The sequence below is a fragment of the Callorhinus ursinus genome, unplaced genomic scaffold, assembly GCF_003265705.2.
Source record: "Callorhinus ursinus isolate GAN/ISIS: 27379988/994484 unplaced genomic scaffold, GSC_fseal_2.0 scaffold3, whole genome shotgun sequence".
In the NCBI taxonomy this organism is placed as follows: domain Eukaryota; kingdom Metazoa; phylum Chordata; class Mammalia; order Carnivora; family Otariidae; genus Callorhinus; species Callorhinus ursinus.
Genome location: NW_027397065.1, coordinates 11,668,817 through 11,685,792, shown reverse-complemented (window position 1 = coordinate 11,685,792; position 16,976 = coordinate 11,668,817). Strand labels below are relative to the sequence as shown.

At 37.0% G+C, this 16,976-nt stretch overlaps 1 protein-coding gene across 8 annotated transcripts in view; it reads left to right on the top strand.

Moving 5' to 3' along the window:
• KIAA0825 (KIAA0825 ortholog) overlaps positions 1–16,976 on the top strand; it is a 413,115-nt gene that overhangs the window by 111,423 nt on the left and 284,716 nt on the right. For all 8 annotated transcript variants that reach the window (XM_073888176.1, XM_073888171.1, XM_073888172.1 and 5 more), the window contains 4 exons: positions 7,437–7,531; positions 10,939–11,166; positions 12,830–13,095; positions 14,507–14,657. In XM_073888176.1, the coding sequence (XP_073744277.1) occupies positions 7,437–7,531; positions 10,939–11,166; positions 12,830–13,095; positions 14,507–14,657 (740 nt within the window). The remainder of the gene's footprint in view (positions 1–7,436; positions 7,532–10,938; positions 11,167–12,829; positions 13,096–14,506; positions 14,658–16,976) is intronic.

Genomic DNA, 16,976 nt, shown 5'->3' with positions numbered 1-16,976 from the left:
AGATTCTGTAGAGACATAAGAAGTAGTTTCAGAGAAAGAAAGATATTTAGTCATTATATTTATTTACTTTTTTTTTTTTTTTGGTCATGACTTGATGGTTTTCTATTTTGGTCACTTCAGCAAATGATACAACATTATTTGACTGTTATGGTACCTTGTGGTATTTCTTTTAGGTGATCATATCTTCTGGAGTGGCCTCGGGTTTGATTTACGGGGCACTTCTAATGCTCCTTTGGAATACAGCTGTTCCTCGGGCAGTTCCTCAAATTTTCCAAAGGTGGCATCTGAGATTTATCTAAACCAGGAGGTTTCTTGGCCCTCATTTTTCTTTAGCCCCAGCAATGACAAAGAGCAATGGCTGCTTCAATTGGATGTAAGAAGAACACTTAGGGTTTGTCTCAGAAGAATCAAAGATTTCAGATCTTCTGAAAGATTGTTTGTACTCTTAGGGGGTCTTAAGAGGGGTCAAATGGCTTCTAAGAGTTCCTTAGCTAGATGGTTAAGGGATTGTATTAGGGAGGCGTATGTAGTTAAGGTAAAGAGGCTCCTAGGGTTTGTAAAGCTCATTACACTAGGACTTTAGCTGTTTCTTGGGCAGAGAGGTCGAAGGCTTCCACATTGGAAATTTGCAAGGTGGCCGCCTGGGCTTCTCTTCATACTTTTTCATAGTATTATCTCTTGGATGTAGTCTCTTCCACAGATTCAGCTTTTGGTGGGAGGTTGCTTGTGAGCCAGAAAAGAACAGTGAAGAAAAGAAAGACTTGTAGTTCCCACTTAGAGCTGCCAACAAGGCAAGTTGCTTTGTAGTGCACACAATGGGAGCCTATGAAGACCAATTTGGGTGTGAAAGTGGATGTCACAGGGAAGTACTGCCAAGCTCTACTCTCTATGAAAGAAAGCGGCAGTGTGGAAACTAACCAGAAATGTAAAATGAACCACAGCGAACTCTTTAGGGGGAGCGTGTTTAGCAGCTGGCTTTCCTGTGACCCTCTGCACTCTACTGACGTCCTTAATCTGGGCATGCTCTGAACGAAACCAGTGTTGACTGCATACAAATATGTATGATTTAGAGTGATGAGCCAAAAATGGGCTACTTCTCTAGGCAATGCTAGTAAGTGTATATAGAGTTTTCAATATATATTTAAATAGATGAAATAATTTGTCACATGTTCACAGAGCTCATAAAGTTGGACAATGCCAAATTTTGATATTGACCATTTTGAATTCCAAACAAATACAAAAATGCCACAATTCATTAAAACCACGGGGTATCTTATTAGTCTAGAATCAGTTTTACTAATACTGCCTTAAAAATACCTTTTGCTCTTTATATAGGATTAGGTTTCTTAATTCTTTTTAATTTGGGGTGGAAAAGATGGTATTCTGAAAGTTATCGTAACTGCTTGATAACTCATTTTCGATCTTACTGTAGAATTGCTCACTGGCAAAAGAAGTCTCGGGAAGCTTATCTTTTTTTCTTATTCATCTTGAAGATGGGCAAATTGTTTGTATAAACATCAAAGCATGTTACTTTGAGTGAATAAGCATAATGTATTTGGAAATGAAATGATAAATATAAGATAATTAACTTTTTTTTAAGTCTTAAACCAAAGCTGCACAATGGCAGATAGTTATTTCCAGAAATAGATCCACAAAGCCTGTAGTTTGAACTAGTGTTATTTTTCCAGAGTTAAATATCTTTTTAAATTAGCTGGTTTTATGAGCTCTCTGTAGAAAAGTAAGATGACATTAAGAATCTAAGCATTGTCCCTTCATGTCATTAACAATTTAATCTTTATTATTTTTTTCTCCTTTGATTTGTTTTGAATAGTAGTCGATGCATATAGTAAAACTTTTAACAAGACAAAAGAGTATATGGTGAAAATTAAGTCTTTTTCTATTCCAGTTGTCTGGTTTTTTTTCCAGAGACAACTACTTTTGTATATATCCCCATGTTAACATAACATGAAATCTTGTCATACTATGCAGAGCTTCTTTTTTATTAACAGTTATATAAAAAGATCTCATTCTTTCTAATATGTGAATAATTTTTCAATGGCACATGTACCATAATTTAACCTGTTACTCATTGATGAGCATTTAGGGTTCTGTTTTCTTCTTCATTTGCTACCACGAACAATGATTGCACAAATTTCCTTGACCTTTGTCTTAAATGTGCACATGCATACCTGGACAGTGAATTTCTAAAGTGAAATTGCCAAGTGAAAAGGTATGGTAGTTAAGAGGATGAAAAGACAAGCCATAGACCGAGAAAAATATTTGCAAAACACGTATCTGATAAAGGACTTGTATCCAAAATATACAAAGAACACTTAAAATTCAACAAGAAAACAACAACAAAAACTCAATTAAAAAATGAGCAAAAGATCTGAACAGACTCCTTACCAAAGAAGATATACAGATGGCAAATAAGCATATGAAAAGATGCTCAACATCATATGTCATCAGGGAAATGCAAAGCAAAACAAAGAGATACCACTCTACACTTGTTAGAATGGCTAAAATCTGAAACAGGAACAACACTAAAGTCTTACAAGGATGTGAAGCAACGGGAACTCTCATTGCTGATGGGAATGGAAAATACTGTATGTAGCCTCTCAAGAAGATGATTTCATTGTATCTTACAAGCTAAACACTGTCTTATATTATCTAGTAATCACACTCACAGGTATTTACACAAATGAGTTGAAAACTTATGTTCACATAAAAACCAACACATTAATGTTTATAGCAGCTTTATTCATAATTGCCAAAACTTAGAATCTACCAAGATGTCCTTCAGTAGATGAATAGATAAATAAATTGTAGTGCATCCAGACAATGAAATATTAAACTACAGTCAATAGACCCTTGGGGTTCATGAATGCACTGTGCAACAGGGCCTGGGAATCCCCAGTACCGTGTGTGTGTGTGTGAAACAGGCTCTTAACTGGAAAAAATGAAAGTATAGAGACAGTAAGAAGATCAGTAGTTGAAGGGAAAGGGGGAAAGAGGTGAATAGATGGAGCACAGGAGATTTCTAGAGCAGTGAAATAATTTTGTAAGAAACAGTAATGGCGGATACATGACATTATACACTTGGCAAAACCCATAGAATGCACAACACAAAGAATGAATCCTTAATTTCAAAATGAATTAAAGACCTAAATGTGAGACCTGAAACCATAAAAATCCTAGAAGGGAGCATAGGCAGTAATTTCTCTGACATCGGCCCTAGCAACATTTTTCTAGCTATGTCTCCTGGGGCAAGGGAAACAAAAACAAAAATAAACTATTAGGACTCTATCAAAATAAAAACTTCTGCACAGCGAAGGAAACAATCAACAAAACTAAAAGGCAACCTCCAGAATGGGAGAAGATATTTGAAAATGACATATCCAATAAAGGGTTAGTATCCAAAATATAAAGAACTTATAAAACTCAACACCCAAAAAACAAATAATCCAATTAAAAAATGGACAGAAGAAATGAACAGACATTTTCCAAAAGAAGGCATTCAGATGGCCAACAGACACATGAAAAGATGCTCAACATCACTCGTCATCAGGGAAATACAAATCAAAACTATAATGAGATATCACCTCATACCTGTCAGAATGGCTAAAATCAAAAATACAAGAAACAAGTTTTGGCGAGGATGTGGGGGAAAAGGAACTCTCTTGCACTGTTGGTGGGAATGCAAACTGGTACAGCCCCTCTGGAAAACAGTATGGAGGTTCCTCTAAAAGTTAAAATAAAAAAAAAAAAAAAACCTACAATCCAGTAATCAAACTACTGGGGATTTACCCAAAAAATACAAAACCATTAATTGAAAGGGATACGTGCAACCCTGTTTATTGCACGTTATCTACAATAGCAAATTATGGAACCAGCCCAAGTGTCCATTGATTGATGAATGGGTAAAGAAGATGTGAGATATATAATGGAATATTATTCAACCATAAAAGAGAATGAAATCTTGCCATTTGCAATGACATGGATGGAGCTAGAAAGTATAATCCTAAATGAAATAAATCAGTCCGAGAAAGACAAATAACCATATGATTTCACTCGTGTGGAATTTAAGGAACAAACACAAAACAAGCAAAAGAAAGAGAGAGACAAACCAAGAAACAGACTCTTAACTATAAGAGAACAAACTGATAGTTACCAGAGGGGAGGTAAGTGATAGGGATTAAGGAATGCACTTGTCCTGATGAGCGCAGAATGATGTATGGACTTGTTGAGTTGCTGTATTGTACACCTGAAACTAATATAACACTGCATGTTAACTATACTGGAATTAAAATAAAAGCTTAATAAAAAATGAATCCTAATGTAAACTATGGACTTTAGGTAGTAATAATCAATGTTGGTTCCTCAACTGTAAAAAAATATACCACACCAGGGGCAGCTGGGTGACTCAGTTGGCTCTAGATCTCAGCTCAGGTCTTTATCTCAGGGTCATGAGTTCAAGCCCTGCAGTGAGCTCCTCACCAGGTGTGGAGTCTACTTTAATATATATAAATATATATATATATACACACACACACACACATACATATATATATACCACGCCAATGTAAGCTGTTAACAATAGGGGAACTGAGGGCAGAGAGAGAGGGAGTATATGGAAATTCTGTACTTTCTGCTCAATTTTTCTCTAAGCCTAAAATTGCTCTAAAAAATAAAGTCTACTAATTAAAAAAAAATGGACATTTTGAGAAAGAGTGCCAAGTCAGTTTGTCACATCTATTTTGACTGCTAATGATACTTTTTTTATGCAGAATTTTTTATACAGAATTGTTATGGCTTCTGCTTTTGTGTCCTTCTGAAAAATCTTCTCTACATAGATCTTTTAAAAAATAATCTATATTTTCTTTTAATAGCCTTATAGTTTCATTTTTCTTTATTTAAAATCTTTCACTAATCTGGATTTTATTTCAGTATTAGAATTAAATATTTATAGTACCATTTTTTTAAAGACATAGTAAAATGCAAGCCATAGAGAAGGCATTTTAGGAGCGCCTGGGTGGCTCAGTCAGTTAAGCGTCTGCCTTTGGCCCAGGTCATGATCCTGCGGTCCTGGGATCGAGCCCCACATTGGGCTCCCCGCTTCCTTGGGGAGCCTGCTTCTCCCTCTCCCTCTGCCTGGTGCTCGCTCTCCTTGTACTCTCTCTGTCAAATAAATAAAATCTTTTTTTAAAAAAAGAGAGAGAAGGCATTTCAGGTTAAATGGTATAACACTGATCTAAAACCCTCTCTATGTTGTGGTGTGTGTTGAGAAATGAAGCAGGATTCTTAAACTACAGTCAACAGGCCCTTGGGGTTCACAAATGCACTGTGCAAGAGGGCTTGGGAATCCCCAATACTGTGTGTGTGTGTGTGTGTGTGTGTGTGTGTGTGTGTGTGTGTCTGTGCACACCTACCATGCAATCATATTGTACATTTTGGATGGAGTATTCTGTCACTTTTATCAAGTTCTCAGAAGTGTTCACAAATCCAAAATGATTAAGAATACTGGAAGTGAGGGGGGCGCCTGGGTGGCTCAGTCGTTAAGCATCTGCCTTCGGCTCAGGTCATGATCCCAGGGTCCTGGGATTGAGCCCCGCATCGGGCTCCTGCTTGGCAGGAGGCCTGCTTCTCCCTCTCCCACTCCCCCTGCTTGTATTCCCTCTCTCGCTGTGTCTCTCTCTGTCAAATAAATAAATAAAATCTTAAAAAAAAAAAAAAGAATGCTGGAGGTGAGGAAAACTTTTCCTCACAATACATAAACTCTGATAAAATTTCCAAAAAGGATATTATCACTTATCAAATGGAGTATTTACCTTTCTAGAGAATGCTTTTGTAAATTGTACTACTTAGGAATCATTCATGATTATGCTCATAGAGCCACATTTATTTTTTTATCATGTTATGTTAATCACCATACATTACATCATTAGTTTTTGATGTAGTGTTCCATGATTCATTGTTTGTATATAATACCCAGTGCTCCATTTAGTACATACACTCGTGAATACCCATCACCAGGCTAATCCATCCCCCGACCCTTCTCCCCTCTAGGACCCTCAGTTTGTTTCTCAGAGTCCATAGTCTCTCATGGTTCGTCTCCCCCTCCAATTTCCCCCCCTTCATTTTTCCCTTCCTGCTAGCTTCTTCTTCTCTTTTTTTTTAACATATAATGTATTATTTGTTTCAGAGGTACAGGTCTGTGATTCAACAGTCTTACACAATTCACAGTGCATAGAGCCACATTTAGAAAAAACTAAAAGCAAAAACATTTCACATCTTTGAGATGATTATATCAGTCAAAAGTCCTAATGATAAGAATCGGTAAAATTTTGTAATTTGTTTGCTCGGGGTATAAGCAGAAACCAATTCTTAAGATTCTAAAATAAAAAAAAATATGTCAAAGTTTATAATTGATCATCATATATCAAGTCTAAGCAAAAACAAAAGGTAAATGCTAACTCATTCATTTCAAATTAACTATAATTAATAGAACCTTACTGGAAAAGAGGAAAGTTTCTTTTTGGCATATTTTTTACTACATTTTTGTAGCTCTATTTTTTCCCCCATGGAAAAGACTTCCTTAATTCTAAAAGATATAAAGGTGAGGAAATATTTCCACTTTGAGAGCTAAAGATCATTTCTTATCCCAGGGTTTGTGTTTTTCCAGTAGATTATTGATATATTTATTAATAGTGTAATTTTTCCTGATATGCTGATGTTTACCCATGTACTATTGTTCTTCCTCATTTCAAGAAAAGAAATATTAATATGCTAAGGAACATCACCATTTCTTAAATGCACCATTCTTCAGTTGAGAAGTTAAATTTTTAAATGAACAAGGAAATTAATTTTACTTTGTACTCTTGTTTTTAAGATTTTTTTTTTTAATTTGTCAGAGAGAGAGAGAGAGAGGGCACAAGCAGGGGGAGTGGCAGGCAGAGGGAGAAGCAGGCTCCCCACTGAGCAAGGAGCCCGATGCAGGACTCGACCCCAGGACCTTGGCATCATGACCTGAACTGAAGGCAGATGCTTAACCGAATGAGCCACCCAGGCATCCCTTACTTTATACTCTTATCCTACGTTATCAGCATGAAAATATATTAATGACAAAGGGATCTATATTTTACATATTATATATGCATGTATATCAAATATGAATATAAATAGCATATAAATGTCATCAAGTTTATGTATGGAAAGGGGCTCTCCATATTTTGATCCTATAGTTACTGTAAATGGTGACATCACCCTATGTCTTGTTGACTGTGTTCTGTGCATCTTGTTATATGTATATGTGTGTATATACTAGGGATAGAGCTTTTCTACATCATTAATTTTAACCTGAGTCTATTAATTCCATCTGGTGTGGTTTGTTTTTCTTAATGTATGTTTGTGTGTTTGTTTTCTTTTCTCTTGCATAGGAATTTTGGATCCATCCAGTCAAGAAGTTGTAATAGAGAAACCTAGAGCAAGTGAAACCGGAGTTCCTTCAGAACAATTGCTACCAGTGCAAGAGGTGAATGAGGAAAAAAGTGTACTAATTTCTACTCATATAAAACAGTATCATATGTCTATAAATCCATTATGAATCAAAATGTCTTGAGTTTTACCCTTTGCCACTAAAGAAGAAAAATATTCCTGGTTGAAAAGCTTATAAGTTTTGGCAAAAATTGAATTTAGTTGGGACGCCGCTCTCTTGCACAGTGTTTCCTGGAAGAAGTAGGGTGCTGCAAGTGAAGAAATCTGTGTTCTTATCCTAGTTCACCGTCTACACTTTGAGAATTTGGGCTGTAAGTAATTGTTGAAAGTGAGAAAATGGACATTAGAAAGGCAAGGAAAGAGGAAAAAAGAGCTTAACTGGTTTCTTATTTTAGAGTGCTTATCAATAATCCACTGGTCTCTGCCTGTTCTCAGATCCATTACTACTCTTCCCCCGCTCTGCTTTGTGTTATAGAGAACTAGCCTTCCAGGATTCCGGGAAGTTTGGGCCCATGGAAGGCAGTGATGGAGGACTAGAGGGTGGATAGAGAGAAACCAGAGTATTTCTTTCCCTCTCTCTGTTTTAGGAAACATCACTAGTAGTAGCTGTGACTCTCATCTCCTCCATGGACCCTGCTCTCAACACACAGCTCCACCTGTCATGTCTGCTTTACCTTTAACTTAGACTGGTGGCCCCAGGAACCACACTCCCATATACAGTCCCTTTTCTTGTTCCTCCAGCCCTAGAAGTGGCAGTGGCTTCCTACTCTGTTAATATGTCTTGCTTCATATCTCATGTTCAGCTCCTCAAAATTCCATCACTTTCGTAACTAACACCCTACATTAAAATTCTTCCTTTTGAAATACCTAGCATGGTTTCTGTTTTCTGAATGGATCTTGACTGATATAGCAGGTAAACATTTAAAAGGGCAAAATACGGGTGCCTGGGTGGCTCAGTTGGTTAACCGTCTGCCTTCAGCTCAGGTCATGATCCCAGGGTCCTGGATCCCAGGGTCCTGGGATCGAGCCCCACATCAGGCTCCCTGCTCAGCAGGGAGCCTGCCGGAGCCTGCCTCTCCCTCTCTCTCTGCTGCTCCCCCTGCTTGTACTCTCTCACTCTCTGTCAAATAAATAAATAAAATCTTTAAAAAGAAATTTAAAAAAATAAAAGGGCAAAAACCCCAGAGTTTTAACAGTTTTAATATAGAAAGGAAGGGAAATAATAGGGAAAATGGAAAGTTATATATTATGCCTTAGCCAAAAATCAGCGTAGGTATTAAGAAATTAGCTCCAGGTAATAGAAGAAGGGCATTCAATAAGTATCTTGTTTTGTGCACAGAACAGAAAGCCACATTATTTCTTCTTTCTTCTTGGATCAACTAGTAAACATTCTCTATTCTAACTGGGTATGTGTGATACCAAACATCAGATGGGAAGAGTAGAAGTAGGCAAGTAGTAGTTCATGAAAACAGCCTTCTAAGAGTTGATTTGAGTAGTAAAAGTTTCCAGTTTTCTTTTTTTTTAAAGATTTTATTTATTTATTTGAGAGAAAGAATGAGAGAGAGAGAGCACATGAGAGGGGGGAGGGTCAGAGGGAGAAGCAGACTCCCTGCTGAGCAGGGAGCCCGATGCGGGACTCGATCCCAGGACTCCAGGATCATGACCTGAGCCGAAGGCAGTCGCTTAACCAACTGAGCCACCCAGGCACCCCAGTTTTCTTTTTAAGAGCAGCTGTTAATGTGCTTGGTTTTCTGTATTTTGAAAAGAGAATTCAGATGGGTCAAGATATTATAATCACATATAAATTACCACAGGCAAAGGTAATCATCATTGCACAAAATACAGAATTGTCACTGAGGTCATGGCAATTAATGGCAATTTTCACCAGAACATATTTCCTTGATTGATTGAATGAATGAATGAATGGTTCTAATGAGTAGACGTGCCCTGGTGGGCAGAACAAGAGGCAGAGTTTTGTTGTTGTTTTTAATTTTCATGGAGGTAAGTTCCTTTTTACATTTTTATCATAAATGGGTCCCAAGAAAATACTGTTAGGGCAGAGGACTATACCTGTGGCCCTTCTGAAGTTTCACTTATAAGGAAGGAGATTGTATGAGCTGAGTAGTTTCAGTTATTAACTAATTTTTATGTAAAAATAAGATGAGAAATGTGTTTTCGGGCCCTATGATGTTAAAGGTTCAAATATACTTTAGAAAGAAATACACATACATAATTATATACGTACATAATTATATACGTAATGAAAATGAGAGCTACCTTTTTATCATAGATTTTGATTCTAGATTTGATTATTGATTATAGTCATAGAATTATATAGAATTTTAGCTCTGGAAGATGAATCATTATATACAGAAAGCACTAAATAAACGCTGACTGGAATGTATGTATAGGAAAAGTAAGCTAATGATCATAATCTCAGTGATTTTAGACTGAGACAAACCATAGAAATCATTCAGAATCAGCTCTTTTACTTTTCTAACCAAAAAACTGAGATCCAGAAAAATAAGTAATTCAGTCAGGCATATTGAGCCTAGGGTCCTCTGAAGTTGGAGTAGGTGAATTATTACAGTAAGCAAGATTACATTGAAACAGGGAAAATTTAATGCTAAGCCTGTGTTCACCTACTACCTGTAATTTTTTAATACTTAAGAGAACATTAGAGGACTTGGGAATAGTATACATTCATAATTATATTGAGCCCAGAACCCAAGAAAAAAAGAAGATAAAATACCACCAGCCTCCATTCCCTGCAGCCTCTCCCACTCCCCCAACACAGAGCAATGCAGATAATTTTAATTCCTCATTTCTTGGAACAAAAGTAGCGCTGCTTACCACTTTGTGGGTGAAGAAACTGAGTAAAATTCTAAAGAAGTAAAACTCTAGAAAGGTGCCTTGATTTAATTTCTCTGAGGAATTTCTTGTTGCTCTTTTTTGGCTTGTCTGGATTTCTGAGAGTGAAAAAGAAATAAAAAATTGAATATTAAATCCTGTCTTATGTTGCAATACTTGTTAACAATAAACTACAAAAAAGACTATAAAAATCTAATTTAGGCTTTATTAAATCTGTTGAATTTAAAGGTTGCTTTATGTGATAAACAGAAAATGTAACTTTTAACTCTCATAAAGATAGTTTTATTGAACTATATTTAAAAGATTAGATTTTGAAAAAAGTTTTTGATTAAATCCACTGATGAATTAAAATGAAATGCCAGTATATTACTCTGTGTAAAGAATACACATGTTTTTGTATATTGCTTTATTCACTGGGTAATATTTTTCAGGTTGTAAGAATGGTTTTTGCCATTTACCAAAGAATACCTATATTCAAAAGCTGAAAGAAAGTAATAATTTTATATCTATAACAAAATGAACACTTGTTGCTGAGTTAAGATTAATATAACTTCATATAAATTTATATTTCAGGCTATTTCACTAGATTTTTATTGGCGAAGTGCATTTAAAGAAGTGTCTCTTCCTATGGCACATTGTATAACAACAGCAATTGAAGATTTTTCCACAAAAATTCTCCAACAGGAACAGAATGAAAGGTCTTTGGCTATAACCTATGCTATGACCCTTGTAAATGTGCAGCAAGTTTGGCAAGACAGTCATGTGTTTCCTGAGGAGGATCAACCAAAGAAAATTGCAAAGGCAAGTGTCGAATGAAATCCTTTCAAACTGTCGACTGGCATAATGAGATTTTTTTTTTTTTTAATATAAGACGTTGCGGGGCACCTGGGTGGCTCAGTTGATTGAGCATCTGACTCTTGGTTTTGGCTCCAGTCATGAACTCATGGTTGGTGGGATCGAGTCCTGCAAAGGGCTCTGCACTCAGTAGGGAGTCTGCTTGAAGATTCTCTCCCTCTGTCCCTCCCTCCACACTTATATTCACTCTCTCTTCCTCTCTCTCAAATAAATAAATTTTAAAAAATATATATAAGACATTGCAAAGGGAACCTATAGAACAGTTGTTGAGTCTCTTGGCACATACTTGGTATCCAACTCAGTACCAGATTTCTTCTCTGGTGTCCATGGGCCACAGCCACTGCTAGCAAAAAAGACTGAAACCTGTGGCCAACTTGTTGCTCCAAGAGTCTGAGGTCCCTAAAGCAGACGCTTCTGTGACTTCGTGGGGAGCTGGGAAAACTGCTTGTTTGGGCTATACCTTTGAATGATTTCCCCCGAAAAATTGAGGAGGTTGAAGGAATTACTGTCTTTTATTGGTCTAGGCAACGTTTAAATCTTTATTTACATGCTAATGCACATTCTATTTCGTTAACATCCATCTTGCATCTTTATTTGTGCCTTGAAAGTCACAGAGCATACTGAGAAAATAGGAAGTAATTATGCAAATAAATGAATACAGTTACTCAGTATTAAGCACACAACGAGTTCAGCAACTTATGATTGGAATGTTTTTAAAAGAGCATTCTTGGGGTGCCTTGGTGGCTCAGTCAGGTAAGCGACTGCCTTCACCTCAGGTCATGATCCCAGGGTTGGGATCAAGCCCCACATGGGGTTCCCCGCTCAGCGGGGAGTATGCCTCTCTTTCTCCATCTGCCTCTCCCCCAGCTCATATTCTCTCTCTCTCAAATAAATAAATAAAAATCTTTTTTTTTTTTTTTTAAAGAGCATTCTTAAAGATGGCCTCCTTATTTGGCTACTGCCAACCTGAGGCTCTAGAACATTCCCCGGGGAAGACTGTTGGCAAATTGGGAGTGCAGGCTAGTATTGCCTTCCCATCCCTCCTACTTCCTCTGCCATTGAGAAAGAGTAGATTCATAATAACGACTGAAAAGCCAGTCACATCACTTCTGAAAGTTGCTGACTCCTTACCAATAAGAAGATGCCATGTGATATTGTTTCTGATGCTTCTAGATTATTTAAAATAAATTGATAGACCTTATGTATAGGTGGTGATTAATAAGAAGATACTTTATGAAAATTCAGCAAAGAAACCAGAATAAGTTCAAAAATAATACAGATTAATATCAAGGATACATGTTTTCCAAGTTCTATTAACTACAAATAAAGCATTGTCATGTAAAGCCCTTTCATGAGTTTTTCATAATTTCGGTCTGGAAAGCATAAGTTTTGAAGGTTATATATAGAGAAGCATCCTTTTGGTATTTCCTTATAGACATAAAACATTTAACTTTCTACAAGAAACTGAGAAATTGATTATTATAACGTTGTGTCATTATATTTATGCTTGATGCCAAATTCATTATTTAGGAATTTGGCTCCCCTGTACATAAATTACACGGTGCTGTCAGAGTACAAATAACTCAGTGCTACATTTATTTCTCCCTAGTTTTGTTCTGACATCATGGAAAAACTTGACACAATGCTTCCACTGGCTCTGGCATGCAGAGATGATTCTTTCCAGGAAATTAGAGCAAACTTTGTGGAGGCCTGTTGTAAAGTGGCAACAGCTGTCCTGGCGAGACTGCAAGAGAGAGGCAAGGAGTTCCCTGCCAAAGCACCCCTGACAAACTTACACACGCTGCTCTCCACAGCAGTCTGTGTCTTCCAGCATTTTACGCAGTATGATGATTTGATGAAAGAAAATACTAAGAAGTGAGTGTCATTTACATTAAGTTGATGGCCATGCTTAAAGGAATGTGTAATCTTTGGATATCACTGGAGTGAAATTTTGATGATAATATTTGAGAAGGAGAAAATTACAATGAACATGGTGAATTATGTTCATTTGTTTTAACTTGAACATGTCAAAAAGGTGGAGCATGGGATCGATTAGACCAGATACATAGATTAGGAAGAAAGACAGCTATTCTTTCTAAGGCCTATTCCAGAGAGAAACCCATACATTTTCCATATTCCGATCGGGAGCAACGATTTTCTGCATGCTATTGATGACCTGACCAAACAGAACCTCCCATTTTGTAAGGCACACCACACTGACTACCCTGGAAAGGAAAACTAAGCTTGTTTTTGTCCCTTGTATACAAGTAGTGACATAGGCACTTCTCTCTTTTGTTTCTAAGCAAACAGGATGTTAGGACTTATATAGAGAATAAATGCATTTTCCTTCTATTCTATTGACCAATGTAAACATATTTCAAAGCATCTGTATAGTAATAAGCTGTCCTTAATATTTGAGCAGAAAGCATCTGGCAGTCTTGCTTCTCATGTATTTGTAGTCTAAAAAGACTGTGTATTTTCTGGAAATAGGATAAAGATGACCACATGGTCTTTCCAGTGACCCTTGTACCCTCTAGGAGACAGCACAGCCTCTTGCAAAGGACCACATGGACCTGGCTTTCCAGCCCGAGTCCGACAATCTCTGCGGTATTCCTGACGCAGCATTTGTAGTCCCTTGGTTAGGAGAGAAAGCATAAGAAGGTGTGATATAAATAACTAAAGATAAAAGTAAAATAAATTTGGCTTGATGCAGAATATAGCTCTGATATTTCTTTAATTCCCGTAAGTAGTCAGATACGGTGAATCACACTTGAATTAATAAACAAAATGTGCCAGAAATCACAGTATTTCTGCAGAATATTTTAAAACAGTTTATGAGATAATTGACATCTACAAAATTACAATTTTTAAAACAAAAAGAGTATGTTTTTGGGACATGTGATAGCTTCATAAAAGTTAGTTCTGACAAATGCATGTTGTTCTCTATAATAACGATACCCTAATGCCTAAATAATGCACTGATCTCTAATAATAGGCTTACAAAGAATACTTTTATTTTTGAATGATGTATTGACAATGCAGTTTGTCTCAAGTTGAAGTGCATATTTGTGGAACAGCAGATGTACGTTTTCAAAGGACTTGCAAAACAAAGACCGGCTTTTTTTTTTTTTCCTTTTTGGAAAGTGAATGTGGATGCAGACTTCAGCATTAGGAGGAAATGAATGATTGATATCTAATAATCAAAACCATTTGTAGTACTGGGGATTGTTACCGTCTACTGCACAGGCCTTAAATCTCTGTCTCTTTGATCATTCCCTCTGAACAGACCCGTATTCCTGGTGCCTGTCCAAAGATATCAGGAATTCATCAACACTCTCCAGTTTCAGGTTACGGACTACTGCGTCAGAGTTTGTGCTACAAGCATTTTACAGGATTCTGAGAGCCACCACTGGGATGACTACAAAGCTTTTTATGAGGTGTGAAGTTAAGTTTACTATCCCTCCTTTTTACACAAATATGTTTTACTGCCTACCTGCTTTCTGGCTAATTAGAAACATGAGTTTGGCATTACTAACACACGAAGGCTGTTAGGATAATATTTTTTAAATATTGAATTTGTACTTAGGAGAAACATTTTTTAAAAACCTGAAAGAGCTAGACATCAGAGCTCTCCTTCTGCTTAAAAGTAAAAATAACTTAATTTGAGCTGCAGCATGTGCTATCTAAGTTGGAATATAACGGGATATAATGAAAAGTCAAAGAGATTATGCCAAAATGCTGCAACTTTATATTTTTCTCCAAAGGGACCGGTTGTGGGTATTCCTGCACTTTTTTTTTCTTACTGTATTTCTGTTTTTGCTAAATGTCTTTTTTTAAGCCACTTTGTTCTTTGTACATATTTTTTTGCCCTCTCGTTGTATGTTCTTATGAAGGTGCTTTAAGACCCATCTGATCATTTATAGCTTCCCTATTTTCATTTAGCCCATGTTTTGAAATCCCAAATTTCTACTAAATTAAAGCCTAATGATTCCCAGTATAACCAAACCCAGGACCAATTAAAATTATTCATCATCAGGCTTCATCAGTTTCCCTTCCCCTCAAGCCCATCGATTATCTGTAAGCGCCAATATTTAAAATTCCTTGAAGTTGATTTCAGGGCAGGGTGAAACATTTATAATATCTTAATAAAACATAATCAGGGTTTTTAAAGGAAATTCATCAGTCAAGCCCGATTTCATTAGCTTTCCCAATTTGCCCTTTCCTCCGGATCGAAGCTTATGATTCTTGTTTTTCCCGACTGTCCTGATCGCCATGGAGTACTGGGAAAAACAGAGTGGAGTATTATTCTGTGGAGTCACTCTTGTCTACTCCCTGACGCCCAAGGTTCCTGTGGCTCTGTATATGCCGGAGTTATTATCATAATAAATGTTGCCATAACAGAGAAAGTTAGCTCAGAAGCTCTCTTAAAGGACTTTCCACTTTTTCTGAGGCCATTTCATCCCTCCTTTAGAGGCCCTTCCCAGAAAGCTTTTCTCTTTGCAAGAGCATTCGTGTAGGGTTTTCCAAACCGGACGTACTTCAAACAGCAGTGAGCAGAACAAGCGCGAGAAGGTGGTGGTGCCAGGGTGCCTGGGTGGCTCTGGTGGTGCCGCGGGCAGCCTGACATGAGAGCAAAAGTATTGATCTTCCCCTCTTTCGGCAGCAGCCCACTCTCCTTATTTGCCTTGAGGTAAACAGAGAGATTGAAAATGAGTCCACCTCCGGTTTCAAACTATTTCAATATGTCAGTGCACTAATGAGCAATTTTATACAATGTTTTCATTGAGGCACAGGTATCATTTCACTCTGTGTCCAACATCAGGGTATTATGTCTTCTCTCATGCAAATCGGGAGCTGGAAGAGTTGTACGGTATAAATAATAAGTGGATGCACTGAGAACCTGTTATTGAAGTTACCAAGTATTAAAAAAAAAAAAAACAAATTACCATGTAACATACAGCCCTTAGAACTTATGACGAGGGTTTAGTTTCAAAGACAGAAATAACGAGATAGTTACCCTGTGATTACATGGTACTGTAGCTTCCTTATACTTAAATGGTCAGTGGTTACGATTTAATTGCAGAGTTAGTGGTTGTTATTTATTGCTCAGGAAAATAAAGTGATACTGCTTTCCTATTTACCAAAAAAAAAGAAACTTCTAAAAATAGCACAAATTTTAAACTGTTTTGACAACCAGAGTACTTTACAATGGTTTTATCCCGTTTACTGCACCCTTTTCTTCTCCTCTACCCATCATTCCAACTGATCTGTGAAACAGGACTAGTATGTTTTTAGCAGGGCCGTTTTGAGAGGAAAGGAGATGAAATCTGCCTGACTGGAGGCGAAGGGTGGGATAGAGATCTCAGGGGAGCCTGTCGCCATGTGCAGAGCATAGTAAGGAAATAGTGAAAGAACTTACAAGATATGAAGGAATATTTGCTCGTGTTTTGTGATATCAACAGAGCCCTAGATACATAATTTCCCTTTTCTAAACTGTCAGGTTGAGAGAGTCAGAGAGTACCGTATCTCTCTGATGAGGTGCTGGTCAGATGGCACGTGGGTGTTCAGCTTACATGTTTAAAATTAAGCTTTTAGTATAGTTGACATCTGCTCAATTTTAGCAACTTGTGTTTTCCAATAGTCAAAGAATAAAGAATTGTCTGTTCAAAGATAATATTGAATGGCTTCTATAATAAAGCCCAGCTGCTTGTTTCCTGATATATAATCTAAATAAAAGCTCACATCTGTTTACATTA